This window comes from Cnephaeus nilssonii, assembly GCF_951640355.1.
Source record: "Cnephaeus nilssonii genome assembly, chromosome: 2".
In the NCBI taxonomy this organism is placed as follows: Eukaryota; Metazoa; Chordata; class Mammalia; order Chiroptera; family Vespertilionidae; genus Cnephaeus; species Cnephaeus nilssonii.
This window is the reverse complement of record NC_137073.1, coordinates 22,370,201-22,391,659: the sequence shown is the minus strand read 5'-3', so window position 1 is coordinate 22,391,659 and position 21,459 is coordinate 22,370,201. Positions and strand designations below refer to the sequence as shown.

Below are 21,459 nucleotides of genomic sequence, written 5' to 3'. Positions count from 1 at the left end.
AGACATGGGAAGCTGGGCTTGTCTCGTCCCCTGGTGGCCGGCATCTCTCATGTGCTTCCCCAACCAAACACCTGACTGAGCAAGGCACGGCTCCAGAAGCAGAGGAGCCACTGGAGTTGCTGATTTGGCTGCAAGGGACTTGGCTGCTGCTCTCCGCACTGGGGACTTCCTGGACTCGGGGGCTCTGAAAACAGGGCTAGGAATGCTTCTGATTCAGCACTGTGCCCTCAAAAGCCACTTTGAGGACTAGTGGCCTCTTGGCTGGGCTGCGGGGAGGCCCTGGCCCACTCCCGCCCGCTGGCCCTCGAAGGATGCAGCCTCTGCTAGACTGTGGCCAGGCCCTGTGGGTGTAGAGTCTGCTGAGCAGGCAACACAGGCCCAGCCTTTCCAAATCAGACGCCTCAACACTGGCCACCATTCCAGGCTGACGTCAAACCAGGAAACTGGCCAAAGGGCACCCGCCCCACTAGAACCTTCTCCCCTCTTCAATCCTTGGCTCCCCATCCAGCACGGCTCAGTAAGACATGGCTCAGTAAGGTACCAGGCGGATGTGGGGATCCTCTGGGCAGACCTGGCCCTTAGGGACATGGGGACCCAGGTGCTGTCTTCTGGATGAATCTGGGAGGTGGGGGACTGGCCTGGAAGTTTGGCATTGCGAGGCAAGGGAATGGTGGTCCTCCCGAGACCTGCCACCCTGGCTCATGGCCTGGGACAGAGCTGACGCCTGTGGCTGGGCAGCTGTGATGGGCAGTTGCTCGTGCACTCTGACGCTCTCTTTCCAGGGATCAACAGGTGGGTCCTGGATTGAGAGTGAAGCACAAGCTGCCCAGTGGGCCGGCCCCTCACCAAGAGGGGAGCTATTTCAGTGTCTGCAGAGATGCGGACAGGCAGGCTGGCCTCAGGCTTTCACTGTCAGGCAGCATAACAAATGGGGACTCACATGCTGGCCCCGCAGGCCTGCCGAGGATGCCCCAAACGGGAGCAGACACCCAGGAGGGTCTGACAATCAGTTATTGACTGGAACTGCCTGGCTACCCGACAGCCAGGCTAACAGCCCCTGCATTTCTGAGACAAAAAGACATGTTGTTGGCACCGTGCAGGGGATGGTGGGGGTAGGGATGGAGGGGCTGAGGGAGACCAAGGAGAGGAGGGGGAAGGTGCTGAGCTGAAGCCTCAGAGCCTGTTCAGGGGAATATCTGCATACATGGCCCGATTTTGATAATGTGGCTCTTTGCTGGTTTCAGTTTTAGGCAGAGAAGCGTAAGGCTCATTCGTTAGCTTCACTGTTGGCTGTGCCTCCTTAAAAATGAAAGAGAGGTGTACCTACCTACACCAGGATGAGACCTTTCATCCCAAATGTAACGTTAGGTATTCATGTGTTTGGGTGCACACAACACGGACAGAAACATGCACAGGCAGGCAGCACATGGGTTCAACACAAGCACACAGATGCACAACCCTGCACCTCGGCCCCAGAGCCAGCATGAGACCAGGCTTCAGAGGGGCTGGGGGTGCTCTTGGCTTCTGGAGGAAGCACTATCTGAATTTCCCTGCTTTCCCTGCTACAAGCCTGGGAATGGCAGCGGCAACTACTCGGATGTGCAGTCCATCTTAAACGGGCTCAGAAATAGCTCAAAAGAGCCGTCATCTCCCCAGCTGGGGCACAGAGAGGGGCAGGTGCCAAGCGGAAGAGGGTCTGAGTGAGGTGGCTTGAGGGTGACCTTGCTACCTGGGCCTCATGAATATTTTTAAAAATATATATATATATTTTTATTGATTTCAGAGAGGAAGGGAGAGGGCAAGAGAAACATCAATGATGAGAGAGAATCACTGATCAGCTGCCTCTGCATGCCCCACACTGGGGATCAAGCCTGCAACCTGTGCATGTGCCCTGACTGGAAATCAAACCATGACCTCCTGGTTCATAGGTCGATGCCCAACCACTGAGCCACACCGGCTGGACATAGGCCTCATGAATATTAACGAGATGGAGGTAATGGATGCTCGTGGGAGGAGGGTAGGGGTACAGGTGTTCCTGAGTCACAGGCACAAAGGCCATGCTGGCTTATCCCTTTGCTAGGGACTGCAAGAGCTAAATAGCCCAGAGAGAGGTGTGGGCACCCAAGGAGACCTCTGCCCCTGGAGTGGAGGGAACAGTGGCTCAAACCTGCACATCGCTTTGTCATGACCCGTCAATCTACAGTTTAGCAAGAGTTACGTCAGGGGCCCCTGAAGTAGGAAGGTGAGGGCTCCGGATGGGACCGTGCAGGAACAGGCAAGGACACCAAGGGTCCCCAAATGGGGTGTGGAGCACACACTCTCTCAAGGCCATCGCTGCCACCCCAGCTCGAGCCCTGTCCTCCGGCTGCATTTTGAGGCCGTACTGTTTAGGAAACAAGCCTGGGTTCATACACAGTGCAGGGAGGCGCTCATGTGTGAGGGCTCAGGGCAGCTGAAAACACGGGTTGGGGAGACACCCACTCCCATGTCCCTTTCTGGGCTCCCCGCTCACGGGGTCTGTCAGTGACACTTGTGTAAGTTACAGGAGGCGAGATATGACTAGCACATCCTGACTGACTCTCAAACGGGCAGCAGGTGCACCCATGGTCTGAGACGACTGCACTGCACCAAACATTTAAAGAGGAAACAGGTATGTTATGAAGGAAAAACCATCAGGAGGGACGTGACGCTTTTGCCAGCCTTCAAACAATTGTGTCTGGGAGGCCCCTCCTGTGACCCCTACGACTTTGGAGGTGATGAGGAGTGGATTTAGGCTCGGCCTGCCTCTGGTCCTTCCCCTGCAGCTCTGTGGTCAGGGACGGCCTTTCAGTGGACCAGCCTGCAAAGGGAGTAAATCCTACCCTGCAGGGAGCGCAACCAGCCAGCCTGTGGGCAGCGCTGTTAGAGAGCACAGAACCCCTAAGTGACAGCGTCCCAAACAAGGTGGTGAGGCGCTGGGTGGTCTTGGCGTCGAGGAATCACAGGCACCCTGAACACCCCCCGCACCGCGTCACTGGGCCAATACCTGATGGGCTCTGGGCAACAGAGGAGGTGGACGAGGAGCTGGCACCTCCTGAGTCGCAGTGGCTGGTGCTCCCGCTGCCGCTGGGGCTCCCGCTGGCAGATGGTGAGGGCGACGACAGGGATGGTGAGCTGTGCTGGTTTATGCACTGGGCCACGGCAAAGCCTGTAAGACAAGTGGAGGGTGATGTGATCAAGCAGGAGGAAACCAGCCGGCCTGGCGGGAGGGGTCCCAACTGTGTGTGGGACCCTCTAGGGCCATGGTCGGCAAACTGCGGCTCGCGAGCCACATGCGGCTCTTTGGCCCCTTGAGTGTGGCTCTTCCACAAAATACCACGGCCTGGGCGAGTCTATTTTGAAGAAGTGGCATTAGAAGTTTAAGTTTAAAAATTTGGCTCTCAAAAGAAATTTCAATCGTACTGTTGATATTTGGCTCTGTTGACTAATGAGTTTGCCGACCACTGCTCTAGGGCAAGCCCCCACCTCAAAGGTGGGGCGGGGCCTTCGTGTAAAGGCCACGCTAACCAACTCAAGCCCAGCTCCTTGAAGGTCTGGGTCAGCTCCCCAGCTAGGGCAGGGCTGTGAGCTGTAACTCGGAGGGCTTGACCTGGTTCAGCAACATGCGTGCTGTGCCCTTGAAGGGACACACAACCAGGGAACTTCAGCGGCATCCTGGAGGAGGTCACACAGGGACATGGACCTTTGCTAATGCGCCGGTGCTACCAAAGGCAGGGCACCAGACCCAAGCTCTGAAGCCACACTGGATGGGAGGGAAGAGCCCCCAACATGCCCCTGCCATAGAAGTGGCTCTGCTCTGGCGGGTCTGATGGATTTGATGTGGGAGATATGAAAGCCCTGGTGACAAGCCACCAGTTACAGTCATGCACCACAAAAGGACGTTTTGGTCAACAATGGTGGTCCCATAAGAGTATAAGGAGTGCCCAGCCGGTGTGGCTCAGTGGTTGAGCGTTGACCTATGAACCAGGAGGTCATGGTTTGATTCCTGGTCAGGGCACATGCCTGGGTTGCGGGCTTGATCCCCAGTGTGGGGTGTGCAGGAGGCAGCAGATCAATGATTCTCTCTCATCATTGATGTTTCTATCTCTTTTTCCCTTCCTCTCTGAAATATATATATCCATCCTATATAATAAAAGGATAATATGCAAATTGACCATCACTCCAATACACAAGATGGCCACCCCCATGTGGTCAAAGATGGCCACCCCCATGTGGACACAAAAAGGCCGCCACAAGATGACCAGCAGGGGAGGGCAGTTGTGGGCGATCAGGCCAGCAGGGGACGGCAGTTGTGGGCAATCAGGCCAGCAGGAGAGGGCAGTTGGGAGGGACTAGGCCTGCAGGGGAGGACAGTTGAGGGCAACCAGGCCTGCAGGGGAGGGCAGTGGGGGGGAACCAGGCCTGCAGGGGAGGGTAGTTGGGGGTGACCGAGCCAGCAAGGGAGGGCAGTTAGGGGCGACTGGGCCGGCAGGGGAGGGCAGTTGGGAGCAACCAGGCCTGCACGGGAGGGCAGTTGGGGGTGACCAGGCTGCAGGGGAGGGCAGTTGGGGGGAACCAGGCCTGCAGGGGAGGGCAGCTGGGGGCGACCGGACCAGCAGGGGAGGGCAGTTAGGGGTGACTGGGCCGGCAGGGGAGGGCAGTTGGGAGCAACCAGGCCTGCACCGGAGGGCAGTTGGGGGCGACCAGGCCTGTAGGGGAGGGCAGTTGGTGGGGGACTGGGTCTGCAGGGGAGGGCAGTTGTGGGGGGACCACGCCTGCAGGGGAGGGCAGTTGGGGGTGACCAGGCCATCAGGGGAGGGCAGTTAGGGGCAACCAGGCTGGCAAGGGAGAGCAGTTGGGGGTGACCAGGCCGGCAGGGGAGGGCAGTTGGGGGTGACCAGGCCTGCAGGGGAGGGCAGTTGGGGACGACCAGGCCTGCAGGGGAGGACAGTTAGGGGTGACCAGGCCATCAGGGGAGGGCAGTTAGGGGCAACCAGGCTGGCAAGGGAGAGCAGTTGGGGGTGACCAGGCCGGCAGGGGAGGGCAGTTGGGGCTGACCAGGCCTGCAGGGGAGGGCAGTTGGGGGTGACCAGGCCTGCAGGGGAGGGTAGTTGGGGACGACCAGGCCTTCAGGGGAGGACAGTTAGGGGTGACCAGGCCAGCAGGGGAGGGCAGTTAGGGGCAACCAGGCTGGCAAGGGAGGGCAGTTAGGGGTGACTGGGTCAGCAGGGGAGAGTAGTTGGGGGTGACCAGGCTGGCAGGGGAGGGCAGTTAGGGGCAATCAGGCCAGCAGGGGACCAGTTAGGCGTGGATCAGGCTGGCAGGGGAATGGTCAGGGGGTGATCAGGTTGGCAGGCAGAAGTGGTTAGGGGCAATCAGGCAGGCAGGCAGGCGAGCGGTTGAGAGCCAGCAGTCCTGGATTAGAGAGGGTGTAGACTGGGCTGAGAGACACCCGCCCCCCCAATGCATGAATTTTGTGCACCGGACCTCTAGTGTGTGTGTGTGTGTGTGTGTGTGTGTGTGTGTGTATGTATATATATATATATATATATATATGAAGAGTGTAAGGAGCTGAGAAACTCCTGTCACCTACTGATATCATAGCCGTCATAGTGCCATGCGTTCATTATGCGCGATTTGTGGCAACCCTGGTATAAACAAACCTACTGGACTGCCAGCCATGTAAATTACGTACAATACATGACTCGTATTGATAGCAGACAACTATGCTACTGGTTAATGGATTTACTATACTTTTTATCCTTATTTTAGAGAGTAGTCTTTCTACTTGTAAAAAGTCTGCAGTAGCTGTGTTGACCTTGCCTCTTGACTGCATCCTCTTCTCGTGCTCAATGGAATTTCCTGCTGTTTTGTGCAGTAACACGCAGTATGGGCTTGCAGCCTGGGCGCCACAGGCAGCACCCGACAGCCCAGGTGTGTAGCATGTGCACTCTAGGTGCTTGTCCAGTGATGAAACTGCCTAACGACACATTTCCCGGAACAGACCCATTGTTAGGTGGAGTGTAACTGTCCAGTTTCACACAGCCCTCAGCAACTCTGGGTTAGGTGATGGGATGACCCATTTCTAGGGCCCGGGGCCTTCCCAGAACAGGGAAGTAGACAAGCCCTGTTTTGGAGTCTTGGGCAAACCCTGCTTCACCACCCAGAAATCCCAGAACATGTTCCTAGTGTTATTTCCCAACTTCTAGCTGGGGTGTCTTGCCAACTTCCCATCACCCCACTGTGGGGGGTGCAATGAGAGAGCGTCATCAAACTCCTGCAAGGGCGTGGTGCGTGGTGAGTGCAGCGTGCTCTTTACGACGAAGGAGCCCCTCCTCCAGGGGATGCGTGCTTTTTGTCCTTTTTACAGCCTGCTTTTCTAAAGGGCCATAGCTTCTGATTTTATCCACTAAATCCACAAACGCTCCCATGGAGCAAAGGCCTCTTCAGCGATCCCAGGCGCCTGGGCAGCCCTGCTTAGCCCTGGGAGCTGGACAGGAACACCACACAGGTGCTCTGTGGGCCCCACTGCTTTCCTCAGTGATTCAGAAGCAGCACTGAGTTGGGGAGGGGAGGGGCAAGCCCTCCTTCCAGCTGAGAGTGGGATCCGGTCCTCCTGGCCGGTCACATCAAACCTCTCCTTCACCCCCTGGTGCACTCACCCCGGCCAGCCCTAGACCTCACTCACTCACCTGCATTGCCCGAGCCTCACATCGTCTAGCTCCTGCGGACACTTCTTCCAGAAGGTTCTCCAGGCCCTGACCTCATCTTTCTCAGAATTCAGGAAGGTAGCAGGGTACCGAGCAGGGGGGTCAACAAACTACGGCCCGGTGACTGGTAAGTAAAGTTTTATTGGCACAGCCATAGTCCTTTGCTTACATATTGTCTGTGACTGCTTTTGAGCTATATCAGCGGTGCTAAATAGTTACCATAGAAACTACATGGCCTGAAACATTTTACTCTCTGGCCCTCAACAGAGTCTGGTAGAGGATGGAGCAGGGTCTTTGGCACCAGGAAAGCCGGGTTCTATTCCTGATCTGCCCACTTAGCAGTGATGGGGCCTGGGCAAGTGTGCACTTCCCTGAGCCTTCCCTTCACCCACCAGTGGGTGGACACAGGGCCTGTGGGGGGTGGTGTGTGCAAGGGGACCTGCTGCTCTATCCCCTATTAGGACTTAGTGGGACCCCCCAGAGGGGCTATTTTGTACTAAGGTTTGTGTGAAGTTATTTTTGTCTAAGGATCAGCTCCTTAAAAGCCATACATCTATTTATATCCCCAGTCCTCCTGGTTTGGGGTGATGTAATGGCAGGCAGATGCGAGGCCTGGTGGGAGCGTCGGAGGTAAATCACCGCACCCTTTTCTGTAGAGGATGATACTCCCACCCCACCCATGGACAGAGGTCTTCCTGCCAGAAGAGCAGGATTACCATGCTGGAGTTCTCAGGAAAGGCACTGAGCGGTATTCTGCGTGTGTAGTGGTGGGGGCCGCAGATGAACTATGACAAACCTAGAAACAGATCCAAACACAGCCAGGAAGATCCCGGGGGGAATCAGCCACAGCCCCGCAGAACCAGCTTTAGAGCTGCTTACTTCTTAATCACTCCCAGTGGTAAACCCCCAAGTTCACAAGCTGCTTCCTTGCCTCAAAAATGAATTGCCCCTCAACAAATCAAAATGTCAAGGCTTTTCCTGAGCCGCGAATTTGTCAGACCTGTGAGCAGAGGGGCCTGCGAGTGTGGGAACAGAGTTAGGACTAAGCTTTCATCCTCCAACAACGCCTCGGCCCAAATGGATGAATGATGAGGCTGTCACCAAGGTGACACTCACTCCTTCTCTCCCAAGTTCTTTAAAGCCCTGGTTTATTGCCATAAGACATCTCGGGTGGGGCCTGGGGGGGGGGGGCGCAGCAGGCAAGGTGCTGAAGCTGCAGTCAGATTACTAAAGTTCCTTCGTTTTGGGAATGGATTGCGGGTCAAGTCATACATTGGCAATAAACACTGCACATCTGTTGTATGTGCTGAGAGTTAAAAAGAAAAAAAGTCACTGACCTCTGATACCACCCATTTGCAGGGTCTAGCTGGGCAGAGGTGACTGAGCACATCTCTCTCTCATCTGCTACAGCTAAAAGCCCACCTTCCCTTCTTTCCTCACCTTTTGCTCTCTTCCTCCCTCCCCCATGGCACTGGGAACTCAGAAGGCTCGATAATGTGCTTTTTTTTCTGGATGCCTAGACTCCTCCTGCTATTTCAAGGGGCTCCTTCCCAAATTGAGGTATTAACCACTTTTTTGTTGTTACTCCTCACCAGAGGATATTAAAATGTATATATATATATATATATATATATATATATATATATATATATATATGTAATATATATATATACACACACACACTGAGTGGCCAGATTATTATGATCTCTGAACGCATAATAATCTGGCTACTCAGTGTGTGTGTGTGTGTGTGTGTGTGTGTGTGTGTGTGTGTGTGTGTATGGCTTGGTGCAAGAATTCGTGCATGGGTGGGGTCCGGCCAGCCTGGCCAGGGGGAGGGGACATGGGTGGTTGGCCGGCCTGCCTGCTGGTTGAACTCCTGGTCGAGGGGACAATTTGCATATTAGCCTTTTATTATATAGGATATACACTGAGTGGCCAGATTATTATGCGTTCTGAGATCATAATAATCTGGCCACTCAGTGTGTGTGTGTGTGTGTGTGTGTGTGTGTGTGTGTGTGTATCTATACTAATAAAATAGTAATATGCTGATTAGACCGGGACACCTTCCGGACGTCCTTCCGGACAAAATCGGGGGCTTGGCTGGCCTGCAAACCGCCCCCAAAGGGCCTTCAGCCCTTCACTCAGGCTGGCCATGTCCCCCAGTGGGGACCCTCACCCCAACGGGGGCATGGCCAGCCTGCAAATGGCCCTCAGCACCTCGCTAAGGCCAGCCACGCCCCCAGCAGAGACCCCCACCCTGAAGGGGGTGTGGCCAGCCTGAAAACGGCCATCAGCCCCTCGCCCAGACTGGCCATGCACCCCATTGGAGACCCCCACCCTGATGGGGGTGTGGTCAGCCTGCAAATGGCCATCAGCCCCTCGCCCAGGCTTGCCATGCCCCCCAGCGGGGACCCCCACCCCAAAGGTGTGGCCACCCTGCAAAAGTCCCTCAGCCCCTTGCCCAGGCCAGCCACGCCCCTCAGCAGGGAACCTCACCTCGACAGGGGCGTGGCCAGCCTGCAAACGGCCATCAGCCCCTTGCCCAGGCCCACCCCACCCCCAGCAGGGACCCTCACCCTGATGGGGGCGTGGCCGGCCTGCAAACCACCCCAGGCCCCTCGCCCAGGCCGGCTCCGCCCTGATCTGGGACCCCCTTCAGGGCAGACCAGCCGGCCCACACCCGTGCACCAGGCCTCTATTCTATACTAATAAAAGGGTAATATGCTAATTAGACCAGGAGATCTACTGAACGTCCTTCCGGACAAAGCCATGGTGGCGGGGCCAAGGCAGAGGCAGTTATGGGAGATCAGGCCAAGAGGGGAGGGCAGTTGGGGGTGATTAGGCCGGCAGGGGGGCCCATTGGGGGCAAGCAGGCTGGCGGGGGGAGCAGTTGGGGGCAAGCAGGTCGGCAGGGGGGGCAGTTGGGGGAGAGCAGGCCAGCAGGCAGAGTGGTTAGGGGCGATCAGGCAGGCAGGCAGGTGAGTGGTTAGGAGCCAGCAGTCCCGGATTGCGAGAGGGATGTCTGACTGCCAGTTTAGGCCCGATCCCTGTGTAAACAGGCAGTTGGACATCCCACAAGGGGTCCCAGATTGGAGAGGGTGCAGGCCGGGCTGAGGGACACCCCCCACTCCCCTCCCCGTGCATGAATTCCGTGCACTGGGCCACTAGTGTGTGTGTGTGTGTGTGTGTGTGTGTGTGTGTGTGTGTGTGTATGTATGTGTGTGTATATATATATGTATGTGTATATATATATATATATATATATATATATATATATATGGATTTCAGAGAGGAAGAGAGAGATAGAAACATCAATGATGAGAGAGAATCATTGATTGGCTGCCTCCTGTATGCCCCACACTGGGGATTGAGCCCACAACCCAAGCATGAGCCCTGACCAGGAATCAAACCGTGATCTCATGGTTCATAGGTCAACCCTCAGCCACTGAGCCATGCCAGCTGGGCCTGAGAATATTTTTCCATTGATTTTTAGAGAGAGTGGAAGGGAGGGGAGGAGGGAGAGGGAGAGAGAGAAAAAGATAGGAAGAGAGGGAGAGAGAGAGAGAAAGATGGATGTGAGAGAAACACATTAATTGGTTGCTTCCCACACATATCCCACCGGGACCGGGATCGAACCTGCAACCCAGCTATGTGCCCTTGACTGGGAATGGAATCCGAAGTCCTTTGGTGCGTGGGCCGATGTTCTAATCACTGAGCAACACTGGCCAGGGCTAGTGTCAACCTCTCTGAGTCAGTTTGACATGTCTGAGGGTCAGAAGGGCCCTGGAGAAAGCCTGTGACCGCAGAGGCCTGCCCTGTACCTGCTTCATCCGGGCAAGGCAGCTCTTGCTGACCTGGCTTTGGCGCAGGAGGCCAGGGGCTTTCTGGCCGTGAGTCAAAGATATCACCTGGAACTTGCACACACTCAGACAAGCCAGAGGTCACAGGACAAGGGCACAGGCAAACAGGCCTTCCTGAGATCTCCAGCAGATAAAATTCTTGGCTCTTCCAGAGTATGTCTCAAGAACAGCCTGCGAAATGTGTATCAAAGGCCGTGTGGATTTTCACACCATCTGACCGATTCCAAATCTAGAAATTCGTGCTGTGGAAAGGGTCCACATAGAGAACTACGTGGATGTGCAAAGCACTGGAGTGTGTGGCGGAACAGGAGACAACTGGAGTATCCAACAGCCGGGGAAAGGCCAAGTAAATGCTAACACATCTAGATGACGCATTTAGGAGGGGACATAGCTGCCTGGGAGCTGGACAGGCTCGAGCTCTCAGGTCCCTAACACACCCCTGGGATCTGTTCTGGCTTCCAAAGCTTTCTCCCCAGCCTCACTAAAATCCTCCCCAAAGCCAGGTCAGGCCCGCTGCTCCAGAAGCAGGTGGACCTGTGCCAATGGAGCACCCCCCACACTTTCCAGGAGCCCGGGTTTCCCAGGGGTGGGCCAGGTCTTCCTGCTGCACTCTGGCCCTGTTCTGCCAGTTATTCTGGGAAGATGAACTCACAAGTACGTCTCTAACATTTGTCAAGTACAAAAATACAACAAAAGGTCAGCCTTCTATTTGAGGTCCACTGATAGAAGGAGCACTGGGCTGGGAGTCAGAACCCCAAGTTCAAGTCCTAACGCTGCCCAAATGGCTTTGTCACCTTGGGCAAGCCCCCTCTCCTCTATTAGTGAGGATCTCTTGGCTTAGATGGTCAATAATTTTCTTTTTACCTATAAATCTGAATCTGATTTGAACTCTATGAGGAGACACTGGAATATGCGCCTTGAACATAGCTTCCATACCTTTTCTCTGTGGATAGCACACCACCACCGCGTTCCCCACGGAGAGCCAGATTGCTATGCAAGTCCGGGGGCTTGCAGGTGTGATATGCTTGGCTCACATCATGTGTGTGTCAGTTTATTTCAGGTACCACCTTTGTAAGCTAGAAGATTTTACACACAAATCTGAATTTCTGGCTTCATAGAAAATAGAAAGATCTGGGCCCCATTCCCCCATGACAACAACTGGAGGGAGGGAGAGAGTTGGTTCCTCCCCTCCCCACCTGTCTTGCCTGGCATTTCAGTTGTTAATCTCTGCTATTTATCCTTAGATGCTTGGTCAAATCCACAGGACTCAAGAAGTTCCAACTCCCAGAGACCTTTTGTGCCAGCTCTCTCCTCAAACCCTACCCACCCCGCAGAACCACTGGGTGAACACGTTGAGATGGGGCCGCCTGCCTTTAGCAGCCTAGGCGGGCCCTCACATTGCGTGACAAGAACCACTTTCTCTCTCCTCAGCTGGGCTGTTCCTTCAGTCTGGAATTCCCTATTGCCTCTTTTAAGTTCTCACAAATCCCTTCCTCATCCTTTTTTAAAATTCTCACCCCAGGATATGTTTTTATTGATTTTAGAGAGAGAGGAAGGGAGAGAGAGAGAGAGAGAGAGAGAGAGAGAGAGAGAGAGAGAGAGAGAGAGAGTGATGTGAGAGAGAAACATTGGCTGGTTGCCTTCAGTACACACCCCAACTGGGGATCGAACCCACAACTTAATTAAGTATGTGCCCTAACTGGGAATTGAACCCGCAACCATTTGGTGTACTGGACGATGCTCCAGCCAATTGAGCCACCCGGCCAGGGTTCCCTTCCCTATCCTCTAAGGTTCACTCAGCTCAGGGCCAGCTCAGCCCAGCCGCAGTGGTGGCTTTAACTGTTCTTGCCCCTGTGCTCCCGCAGCCTGCCCTGTCCACCTTGGGGCCTGATCAGCCACAAAGGAGTTGGCCTTCCCAAGTAGGGCACAAGGAACTTGACCTCCAAGATGCTTTTCTGTTTTGTGCAATGATTATCATTACCTTCATAGCTAGCACCTGGAATCCTCTGGGGTCAAGAGCATTTCTGATATGGTGAGATGTCTCCCACTATCAATTCTCACCTTCATCTAAGTTACAGAACTTGGCAGCTAGGCATGGCCACGTGACTAAATTGTAGTCGAAGAGATAGAAATGAAAGAGACATGCTGGATTTCAGGACGGCTTCTTAAAGTGGAAGAGGTGTGCCTTCTTCCATTCTGCTACCGAAAACATGGGTGGAACCCCAGCAGCTATCTTGGACCATGAGAATGAATGACATACTAGGGAGCATTGAGATGGAAGAGCATTGAGCAGCAAGGCGCTTGGGTCCCTGATGCCTATTTGGAGCCCTTGACTACCTTCATCCAGGTTTCCTCTACTTAATAAGGAGATACACTTCTTCTGGGTTTTTCTTTACTATGTAGTTGAACCTAATCTTAACTGACATTTGTGAAAAATCACTGTTAATGCAGGGACGTGAGCTGAGCTCCATAGGACCAGGGACTGGCTGGCCCCCAGAGTTTCCAGTGTAGGGAAAGCTGCCCTGCACTTCCTGGGGGAAATCTGAGAGTGAGGAGTGAGGAGGAAGAGGGGAAGGGACAACGGAGATGGGGGAGGTGACTTTCTGCAACCCCCCATATCTTTAGGAAATGCTCCTTCAACTCCTTACGTGGCACAAGTGGACTTTCTTGGTGGAAACCAATGAAAGGAACTGAGTTTCATCTGGGTTCACATCAGGTCACACAGAGGTTACACACGAAGGCCAAGACCTGGAAATGGGGGAGCACAAGAGACTAGAGGGCGGAAAGGCCCATTTGTGCATGGGCTAGAGAACTGGGTTTGAGCCCAAGGTTTTCTAAATTTCTAGCTAATGTCTGTGATCTGCTCAGTGCTTGTGCTGTGTGGCAGACTGTAATTCCTCCAAGGACATTGGTTGTGTGACTGAAGTGCAGGTACTTCAGCTTAAAAACTGGAGGATGTGAAAACTACCTAAGTGTGTGAGGGACCTTTTTAGAGAGCTGACGTGGAAGGAACCCAGTTGGCCTAGAATTCATCTCAAGGATTCTCACTCTACTAAATGGCAGGCACCTCACCCACAGCCTCATTTAGCGCCTGCTTCCAGGAGGGACTTGAGGTGGCTTATATTTTAAAACCCAAACCCAAATGCCATACACACTAAATACTGAAAGACACTACGACACAAACTAAATGACGAGAGTCCAAGAGTAAAAGGTGGGTAGAAAGTGAAGTTACACCAGGACTTCCAGCTGTGGGGAGCTGATGTCAGCACTTGGCTCTGAGCTTCCTGGGAGCAAGATCTCAAGGACAGGCCAGGTGACCTGGCTCTTGAGACACTCCCATCCCATCACACACTCCCAGACGATGTCCCCAGAGGCAGCTTCCTGGAAGAGACAGCTGCCTGGCTAGAGATGGGGCCTAGTTCTGGGAAGATGCCCCCACATCACAACACTCTGCAATCTTTTTCCCTCAACAGTGAAACTCCAGATTATAAACGAGATAAACATGGAATCACTCTGGCTACAGGAGCCTTACAAAGGGTGGACTTCCCCTGTTATTCCCACATACCTCTGCAGCTCCTACCTTTGAAAATAACGGACATGGCAAGTGGGTACCTTAAAGGCTCGAGCCCATGGTCCACAAACTTGAGAACCAAACTCCTGATATGGGGTCTTCTGAGTCTGAAGTGCACGACCCTGAGCCATTTAAGTCTCAGACAGCTGTGCTTCCAGAAGTCCAGTTTTCAAGAGACCTCTTTTAGGATAAAGCTCTAAGATTCTGAGACGACAGCTGTCTGCCCTAACAAAAAATGGTATCTATTTATGCTTGATCCATACTCAAAAGCATCAAATAAAACCCACCAAGAGTTGATTCAGGAGAGGCAGCCCATGCATTTTGGACGGTCTCCGACTTGAATGAGGACCGTGGGGTGGGCAAGGGTGCCCTGAGCTTGCCTTCCATTAGCAAATTCATTCCACTCGGCCTCAGCTCAGGTTTCTGCCATGTAGTGTTCACATTTTCTCACCAGCCCTGATGCTGGGAAACAGTAAAAAATCAATCGGCCCCTTGACCTCGCGCACAGAGCCGAAGACAGCAAGTGCGGCCATGGCCTTATTTCTCCCTCGCTGGCTCCTTCCTCAGCTCTGCCCTCTCACCCCACAGTGCAGTCAGCCAGGCCCCTGGGGCGAGAGAGAAGGCTGGGGTGGGACTGAGCCTGGGACTTCAGCCGCTGGTGGCTCTGGACAGACTGCCTATCGGGTCTACAGGCAACACAGAGCTTCACATCCACACCTCTGACTCAAGAGGCTGGTTCCTCCCTTACCACTGGGAAGATGAGAATGACGCTGGAGGCAGTAGGGGGCGGGGCCATTGCATGGGGGCCCCCAGAAAAGCCAAACTACCTGTATCTGTTCCAAGATCGTGTGTATGAGGAGGGGTGCTGAGGAAGCAGGGGTCAAATCTAACAACGGTGCCCCACGGGGCCAGGGAAGGCCTGTGTGCTTTCCCAGACTCCTTTTGAAATTCACACAAGACAAAGGCATCTACCAACACAGGGCAAGGGTTCTGAATGGCAGCAACCTCAGGTTCCCCACAATCCCCTCACTCACTGCTCGGGCTCTGAGGCTTGAGGGAAGATAGAAGACTCAGCTACCTGCGTGGAGGCAGTCCTTTGTCTCCCTTCAGTGAGCCACACCTCAGTTAGAGCTTCAGGGCTGTGTGGACAAACTCTGGGCTTTAGGGGCAATCTATGAGCGTCCCCACACCCCCAGTGGTCACCCTATGTGATTTCTGATTTTCTTTGTGTGTACTTCCTGTCCAGCTCAGGGGCATATTTGCAAATCAGGTGTCTGGGAAGATGGCATTTCTATGGCCTCCTCCGCCAAGCCTGAGCAACCTCACCACAGGTGCCCCCCTAGATCACTTGACTGCCTGCACCTCAAAATGCGTAAAGACTTCCATTTCTGGTTGCTTTTAAAGGGATAACATGTCCAATATTTAAAAATAGCTGGGTACAGGGAACTCATACAACTTAACAATGGAAGATAAACAATCCAATCAAAAATGAGCAAAGGACCTAAGTAGACACTTTTTGAAAGAGGACATACAGAAGACAGAGACATATGAAAACATGCTCAAAGTCACTAATCATCTGAGAGATGCAGATCAAAACAACAGTGAGGTACCATCTCACAACTGTCAGAACGGCTATCATCAACAAATCAACAAACGACAAGTGCTGGTGAGGAGGTGGAGAAAAAGGAACCCTCCTTCACTGCTGGTGGGAATGCAGACTGGTGCAGCCACTGTGGAAAACAGTATGGAATTTCCTCAAAAAACTGAAAATGGAACTCCCATTTGACCCAGTAATCCCACTTTTAGGACTATATCCCAAGAAATCAGAAACACTAATCAGAAAGGATATATGCACCCCTATGTTCATAGCAGCACAATTTACAATAGCTAAGATTTGGAAACAGCCTAAGTGCCCATCAGCAGATGAATGGATTAACCTTTTGCACTCGGATGTCGAGTGTGACTCGACACGGTTAGCATCAGTAGCAGCTCGTATGTCGAATTGTATTGAATGTATCAATAATTTGAAATATAAAAAAATCCAAATAAATAAGTTTGTATGAAAAGAAACTCCAGTTTTTTATTCTACTGCCGCGCTTTGTAAAATCTGGGGTATTTAAAAAATTAAATCCCGAGTAGAATAAAGGAATCGAGAAAAAAGCAAGCGAGTGCAAAGGGTTAAAAAATTGTGGTACATCTACACAATGGAATACTACGCTGCTATAAAAAAGAAGGAACTTTTACCATTTGCAACAGCATGGATGGAACTGGAGAGCATTATGCTAAGTGAAATAAGCCAGTCGGAGAAAGATAAATATCACATGATCTCAGTGATATGTGGGATATAATGATCAACATAATCTGATGAACAAAAATGGATTCAGAGACAAGGTGGCACTGAGCAGACCATCCATCCTTGGAGAGAAGGCGGGGGTGGAGGGGTTACAGATCAACCAAAGGACTTGTATGCATGCATATTAGCATGGCCAATGGGCACAGACACTGGGGTGGTGGGGGCTTGCCCTCGGGGGTGGGATTGGCCGGGGGAGGGGGTTAATTGGGGGAAAAAGGAGACATGTAATATTTTAAACAATAAAAAATTAAATAGCTGGGAACTTGCAGAATCTTTTAGCTTATAGCTCTTTACCCACAGATAAATCTTCTGGGATTTTAAGGACTACACTTGAAAATCTGCAGAAAAGGAAAAATGGTCTTTCAGTGTCTCATGTCATCTTTCAAAGTGTCTGTGTCCAGGGTGAAGCCTGCCTGAGTGGGCTTCACCCACGGGAGAGATCCAAGGTCTCAATGTCCTTGGCTGCTGAGAGGCACCTGGGTGGTGTGAATGCCAGCCCCTGGCTGTGCTCGTCTGGGCTGGCATTCCTTCACAGCCTCAGACACGAGCATCCTCCAGGCCATACACGGTTGGCTGGTATGTGGATGCGGGTGGGCTAGATCTCTTACAGTGGCAGAACCTTGCTCTGGCTTTTTATAACTGAAGGTTGCCAGGACATGGGCTTTATGCCCACGGACCAGGTCCCCACCTGCCCAGCCCTGCTCTCTTCCAATGGCATTACTGTAGTGAGCAAAGAGCTCACAATAGCCTCTCAGCAAAGGCACGAGAAAGCCCATCAGTGGCGGTCTCGGCTGCCTCCCTATTGAGGCAGAGAAAAGGGTGGAAAGAGCAACGAGGGCGGTAGGTTAGACAGTTATTAGGGCGTGCTTCCAGATGCAGGGAGGGGGCCACGACCCGGGACTCCTCTGGCCCTAGGGATTCTGTGCCTGGAATCACTGGCCAGGGCTGGGGTGGGGCAGCTACAGCCCTGCTTGCAAAGGACAGCTTCCTGAGGTTCTCATGGCCCAAGGATCGCCTGATTCTTTTTGGCAAGTCTCTCATTTCATCAGACTGCTCTGTCCCTCAGGCCGGAGGGAGGAGGCCACATGGCACACCCCCCACACTTACATGAATGCCCAGCCTCGTGTGTTCCACAAGGCGGCATTGTGCAAAGGAGACAAGGAATTAGTTTGGATCTTCTGAAAGGCACACACATGTAATACACTCCCAAAGCAGAACCAGTACACCCGGGGTCCTGGTTCCATCCGTGTGGGTTGCCAGGACTTGGGTTCTGCAGAGTGGAGGGTTACCTTCTGCAGCGGGGCCTCTCCCACCATGTTTTAACAGACTGGGGTTAGGCCAGACCAACAGTAGGTGACATTCTATCACACATCGTCAACAAAAAGCACTGGAAATTCTATCTGGGTCCCACTTGGGTGAGACAGAATCAGGGAGTGTGTGCAGGGCCACACAGAGACCATGATGGATATGGGCCCAAAACAAGCTTCAAAAGCCATCACTGAGAAAGAAACAAAGATGGCGGCATAGATAAACACCTAAACTGCTGCCTTGCACAATTTCAAAACTACAGCTAAAAGACAAAACAGACATCATCCAGAACCACAGGAAGGCTGGCTGAGTGGAAATTCTACAACTAGAAGGAAAGAGAAAAGCACACTGAGACTCAGAGGAGCTGCAGGAGGCAGAGGTACTGAAACGCGTGCGCGGAGAGGACTGGCAACTGAGTGTGCAGCTGGTTTTCTCAAGTGGGAGGGAGACAAAAGCTCCTGACTGCGCTGAACTCCAGTTCCACGCAAGACTCTGGGGACCCAGGCTCATACAGGGTGAAACTGGACTGTCAGAAAAGAGAAAAGCACACTGAGACTCAGAGGAACTGCGGAAGGCAGAGGTACTGAGGCGCGCGCGCGGAGAGGGCGGGCAACTGAGTACGCGGCTGTCTTTTTCATTCAGGAGGGAGACAAAAGCTCCCAACTGCACTGAACTCCAGTTCCGGGCGAGACTCTGGGGACCCAGACTCATTTGGGGAGAAACTGGACTGTCTGGCAGCGGGCGGAACTCGAAGGTGGCTTTCTTTCAGAGGTGCTTGCAGTGATTACCACGGGACACTGAGACACAGGGGCCTATTAGGGCAGGGCTGATGGGAAACCAATGCTGTCTGCTCCGCCCTGAGACTCCGCCCCATCCAAGCTGAGCACAGAGGCTTTTGCAAGTCTTGTCTCATAAGGATGTCTCCAGCACAGAAGTTCTCCCAGTGTAGACATAGCTGATCCTCACAGCCAATTGGCCTGGAGGTCAATTCCTCCCAGTGATATCAACAACAATCAAGACTTAACTACAACAAGACTGTGCACACAGCCCACATAGGGGTACACCAAGAGTGTCCACCTCAGGTAACTGGGGAGGCTGAGCCACTGGGCCCTATAGGACACCTAGCACACAAAGCCACTCTATCAACTCAGGGAAGCAGCCAAAATGCGGAGACAAAGAAACAGATCACAAATGAAAGAAATGGAGGAAAGCAAACGACTGGATATAGAGTTCAAAACCATGGATATAAGGTTTTTCAAGAATTTTCTAGAAAAGGCTGATAAATTTAGTGAGTCCCTCGAGGATATGAAAAAGGACCAACAAGAAATTAAGCATACACTGACTGAAATAATAAATATTATATAGAGATCTAACAGCAGACTAGAGGATTGCAAGAATCAAGTCAAAGATTTGAAATACAAAGAAGCAAAAAACACTCAACCAGGAAAGAAAAAAGAAAAAAGAATCCAAAAATATGAAGATAGTATAAGGAGCCTCAGGGACAACTTCAAGCGTACCAACATCTGAATTATGGGGGTGCCAGAAGAAGAGAGAGAGCAAGATACTGAAAACCTATTTGAAGAAATAATGACAGAAAACTTCCCCCACCTGGTGAAAGAAATAGACTTACAAGTCCAGGAAGCGCACAGAACCCCAAACAAAAGGAATCCAAAGAGGACCACACCAAGACACATCATAATTAAAATGCCAAGAGCAAAAGACAAAGAGAGAATATTAAAAGCAGCAAGAGAAAAACAGTTAGTTACTTACAAGGGAGCACCCATACGACTGTCAACGGATTTCTCAACAGAAACTATGCAGGCCAGACGGGAGTGGTAAGAAATATTCAAAGTGATGAATAGCAAGAACCTACAACTAAGATTACTCTACCCAGCAAAGCTATCATTCAGAACTGAAGGTCAGATAAAGAGCTTCACAGATAAGAAAAAGCTAAAGGAGTTCATCACCACCAAACCAGTATTATATGAAACGCTGAGAGGTATTCTCTAAGCAGAGGAAGAAGAAGAAAAAGGTAAAGATAAAAATTATGAACAACAAATACATATATATCAACAAGTGAATCTAAAAATCAAGTGAATAAAAAAATCTGATGAACAGAATAAACTGGTGAATATATTAGAATCAGGGGCATAGAAAGGGAGTGGACTGACAATTCTTGGGGGAAAAGGGGTGTGGGAGGTGCGAGAAGAGACTGGACAAAAATCGTACACCTATGGATGAGGACAATTGGGGGGGGGGTAAGAGCAGAGGGTGGGGTGGGAACCGGGTGGAGGGGAGCTATGGGGGAAAAAAGAGGAACAATTGTAATAATCTGAACAATAAAGATTTTATTTAAAAAAAAAAGAAAAAAAAAGCCATCACTGAGGTCTCAAGCAGATAGGACTCTGTCAACTTCTGCCTTGGCAGACCTGTGGGACAAGCAGGCGGCTGTACACATGGCTCTGATGTCTGCAAGGGAGGAGCCTTGAGAAGAACAAATAGTTGGGTCTGGGCCTGTAGTTCCCACGCTGGGCACAGAATACAGAGGTGAAGATGCCGGGGGTGTGGCCACCTGGGTGGGCATGTGACTGCCAGGGAACCATGTATCCCATAGCCTGTGGCTCTCATGTGTAAAGTGGGGTGACAAAAACACAGCTCAGGGGCCTGTGAGGGCTAAGCGAGTTGATATAGTCTAAACGTTCAGTTAGCATGAGCTGTTTTGATTACTTAACTGGTGTTTATGGTCCCTGGAATTTGGGCCCAATGAGGTAAGAACTGGAATTTTCATTTTCATAAATGTCATTGCACATGGGGGGATTGGCAGAAGGAATGGCTCAGCTCTTTAGAGAAAACAACACAATACAAAGCAAAATTCTTCCTCATGCTGTCATGACTTAAGGTTTTAGGAGTTAACGAAGAGAGCTTTTCTAAACTAACTTTAAATATCGAAGTTTAAAGGCTTTCTATCAAAATAGGTGAGAAAACGGGTTGTTATTTTCATCTCTTTTATGCCTGGGTTCAAGACACATGTGACTGTGTTCTGTTTGCTGGTGTTTCTTTGCTAGAGAGTTGAATGTATTAGGTGGAACTGTATGAAATTGCCTATATTCAACCAGCATGAACAGGAAAATGGTGATTTCATACAGTTCAACCTAAATGGAATTTGTTCCCCTTAAAGATCTCCCCTGGAAATAATTCATGGAGGGAGGAGAGGAGGAACAACCAACTGGACATTCAAACAAGCAGCTTTCCCTAGTTCTCCCTTTTTGGTTTCCATCTCTCTCCTGGTGTGTGCGCCTGTACACATGTGTGATCCTCTGTCCAGCTTGGATTCATCTTTTCATTTCCAAAAGGCAGCAGCTGCACCAAAACACTTAAGGAGGCGTGTCTTCCTATGGAATAGCCGGGAAAGGGGCTTACAGGACTCAAAGGGGCTTCTCGGCGGTCTCCAGCAGGCTGTTTTCCCTCGGTGCCTCCTTGCAGATGCTAAGCTAATGCGTTCGACATTAAAATCACCCTGGCCATTCTGCATTTGTAGTTTTGACTTTTTTTTTCGTATTATTAATATTTCATCATAAAAGTATTGATTTCCTTTAACGAAGAGACTTTAAAGTTTGCTGCATCCTTAAGCATGAT

At 51.8% G+C, this 21,459-nt stretch overlaps 1 protein-coding gene across 5 annotated transcripts in view; it reads right to left on the bottom strand.

The window, feature by feature from the left end:
- CLEC16A (C-type lectin domain containing 16A) overlaps positions 1-21,459 on the bottom strand; it is a 223,008-nt gene that overhangs the window by 11,154 nt on the left and 190,395 nt on the right. For all 5 annotated transcript variants that reach the window (XM_079785204.1, XM_079785205.1, XM_079785206.1 and 2 more), the window contains exon 22: positions 3,026-3,187. In XM_079785204.1, coding sequence (XP_079641330.1) covers positions 3,026-3,187 — 162 coding nt within the window. The remainder of the gene's footprint in view (positions 1-3,025; positions 3,188-21,459) is intronic.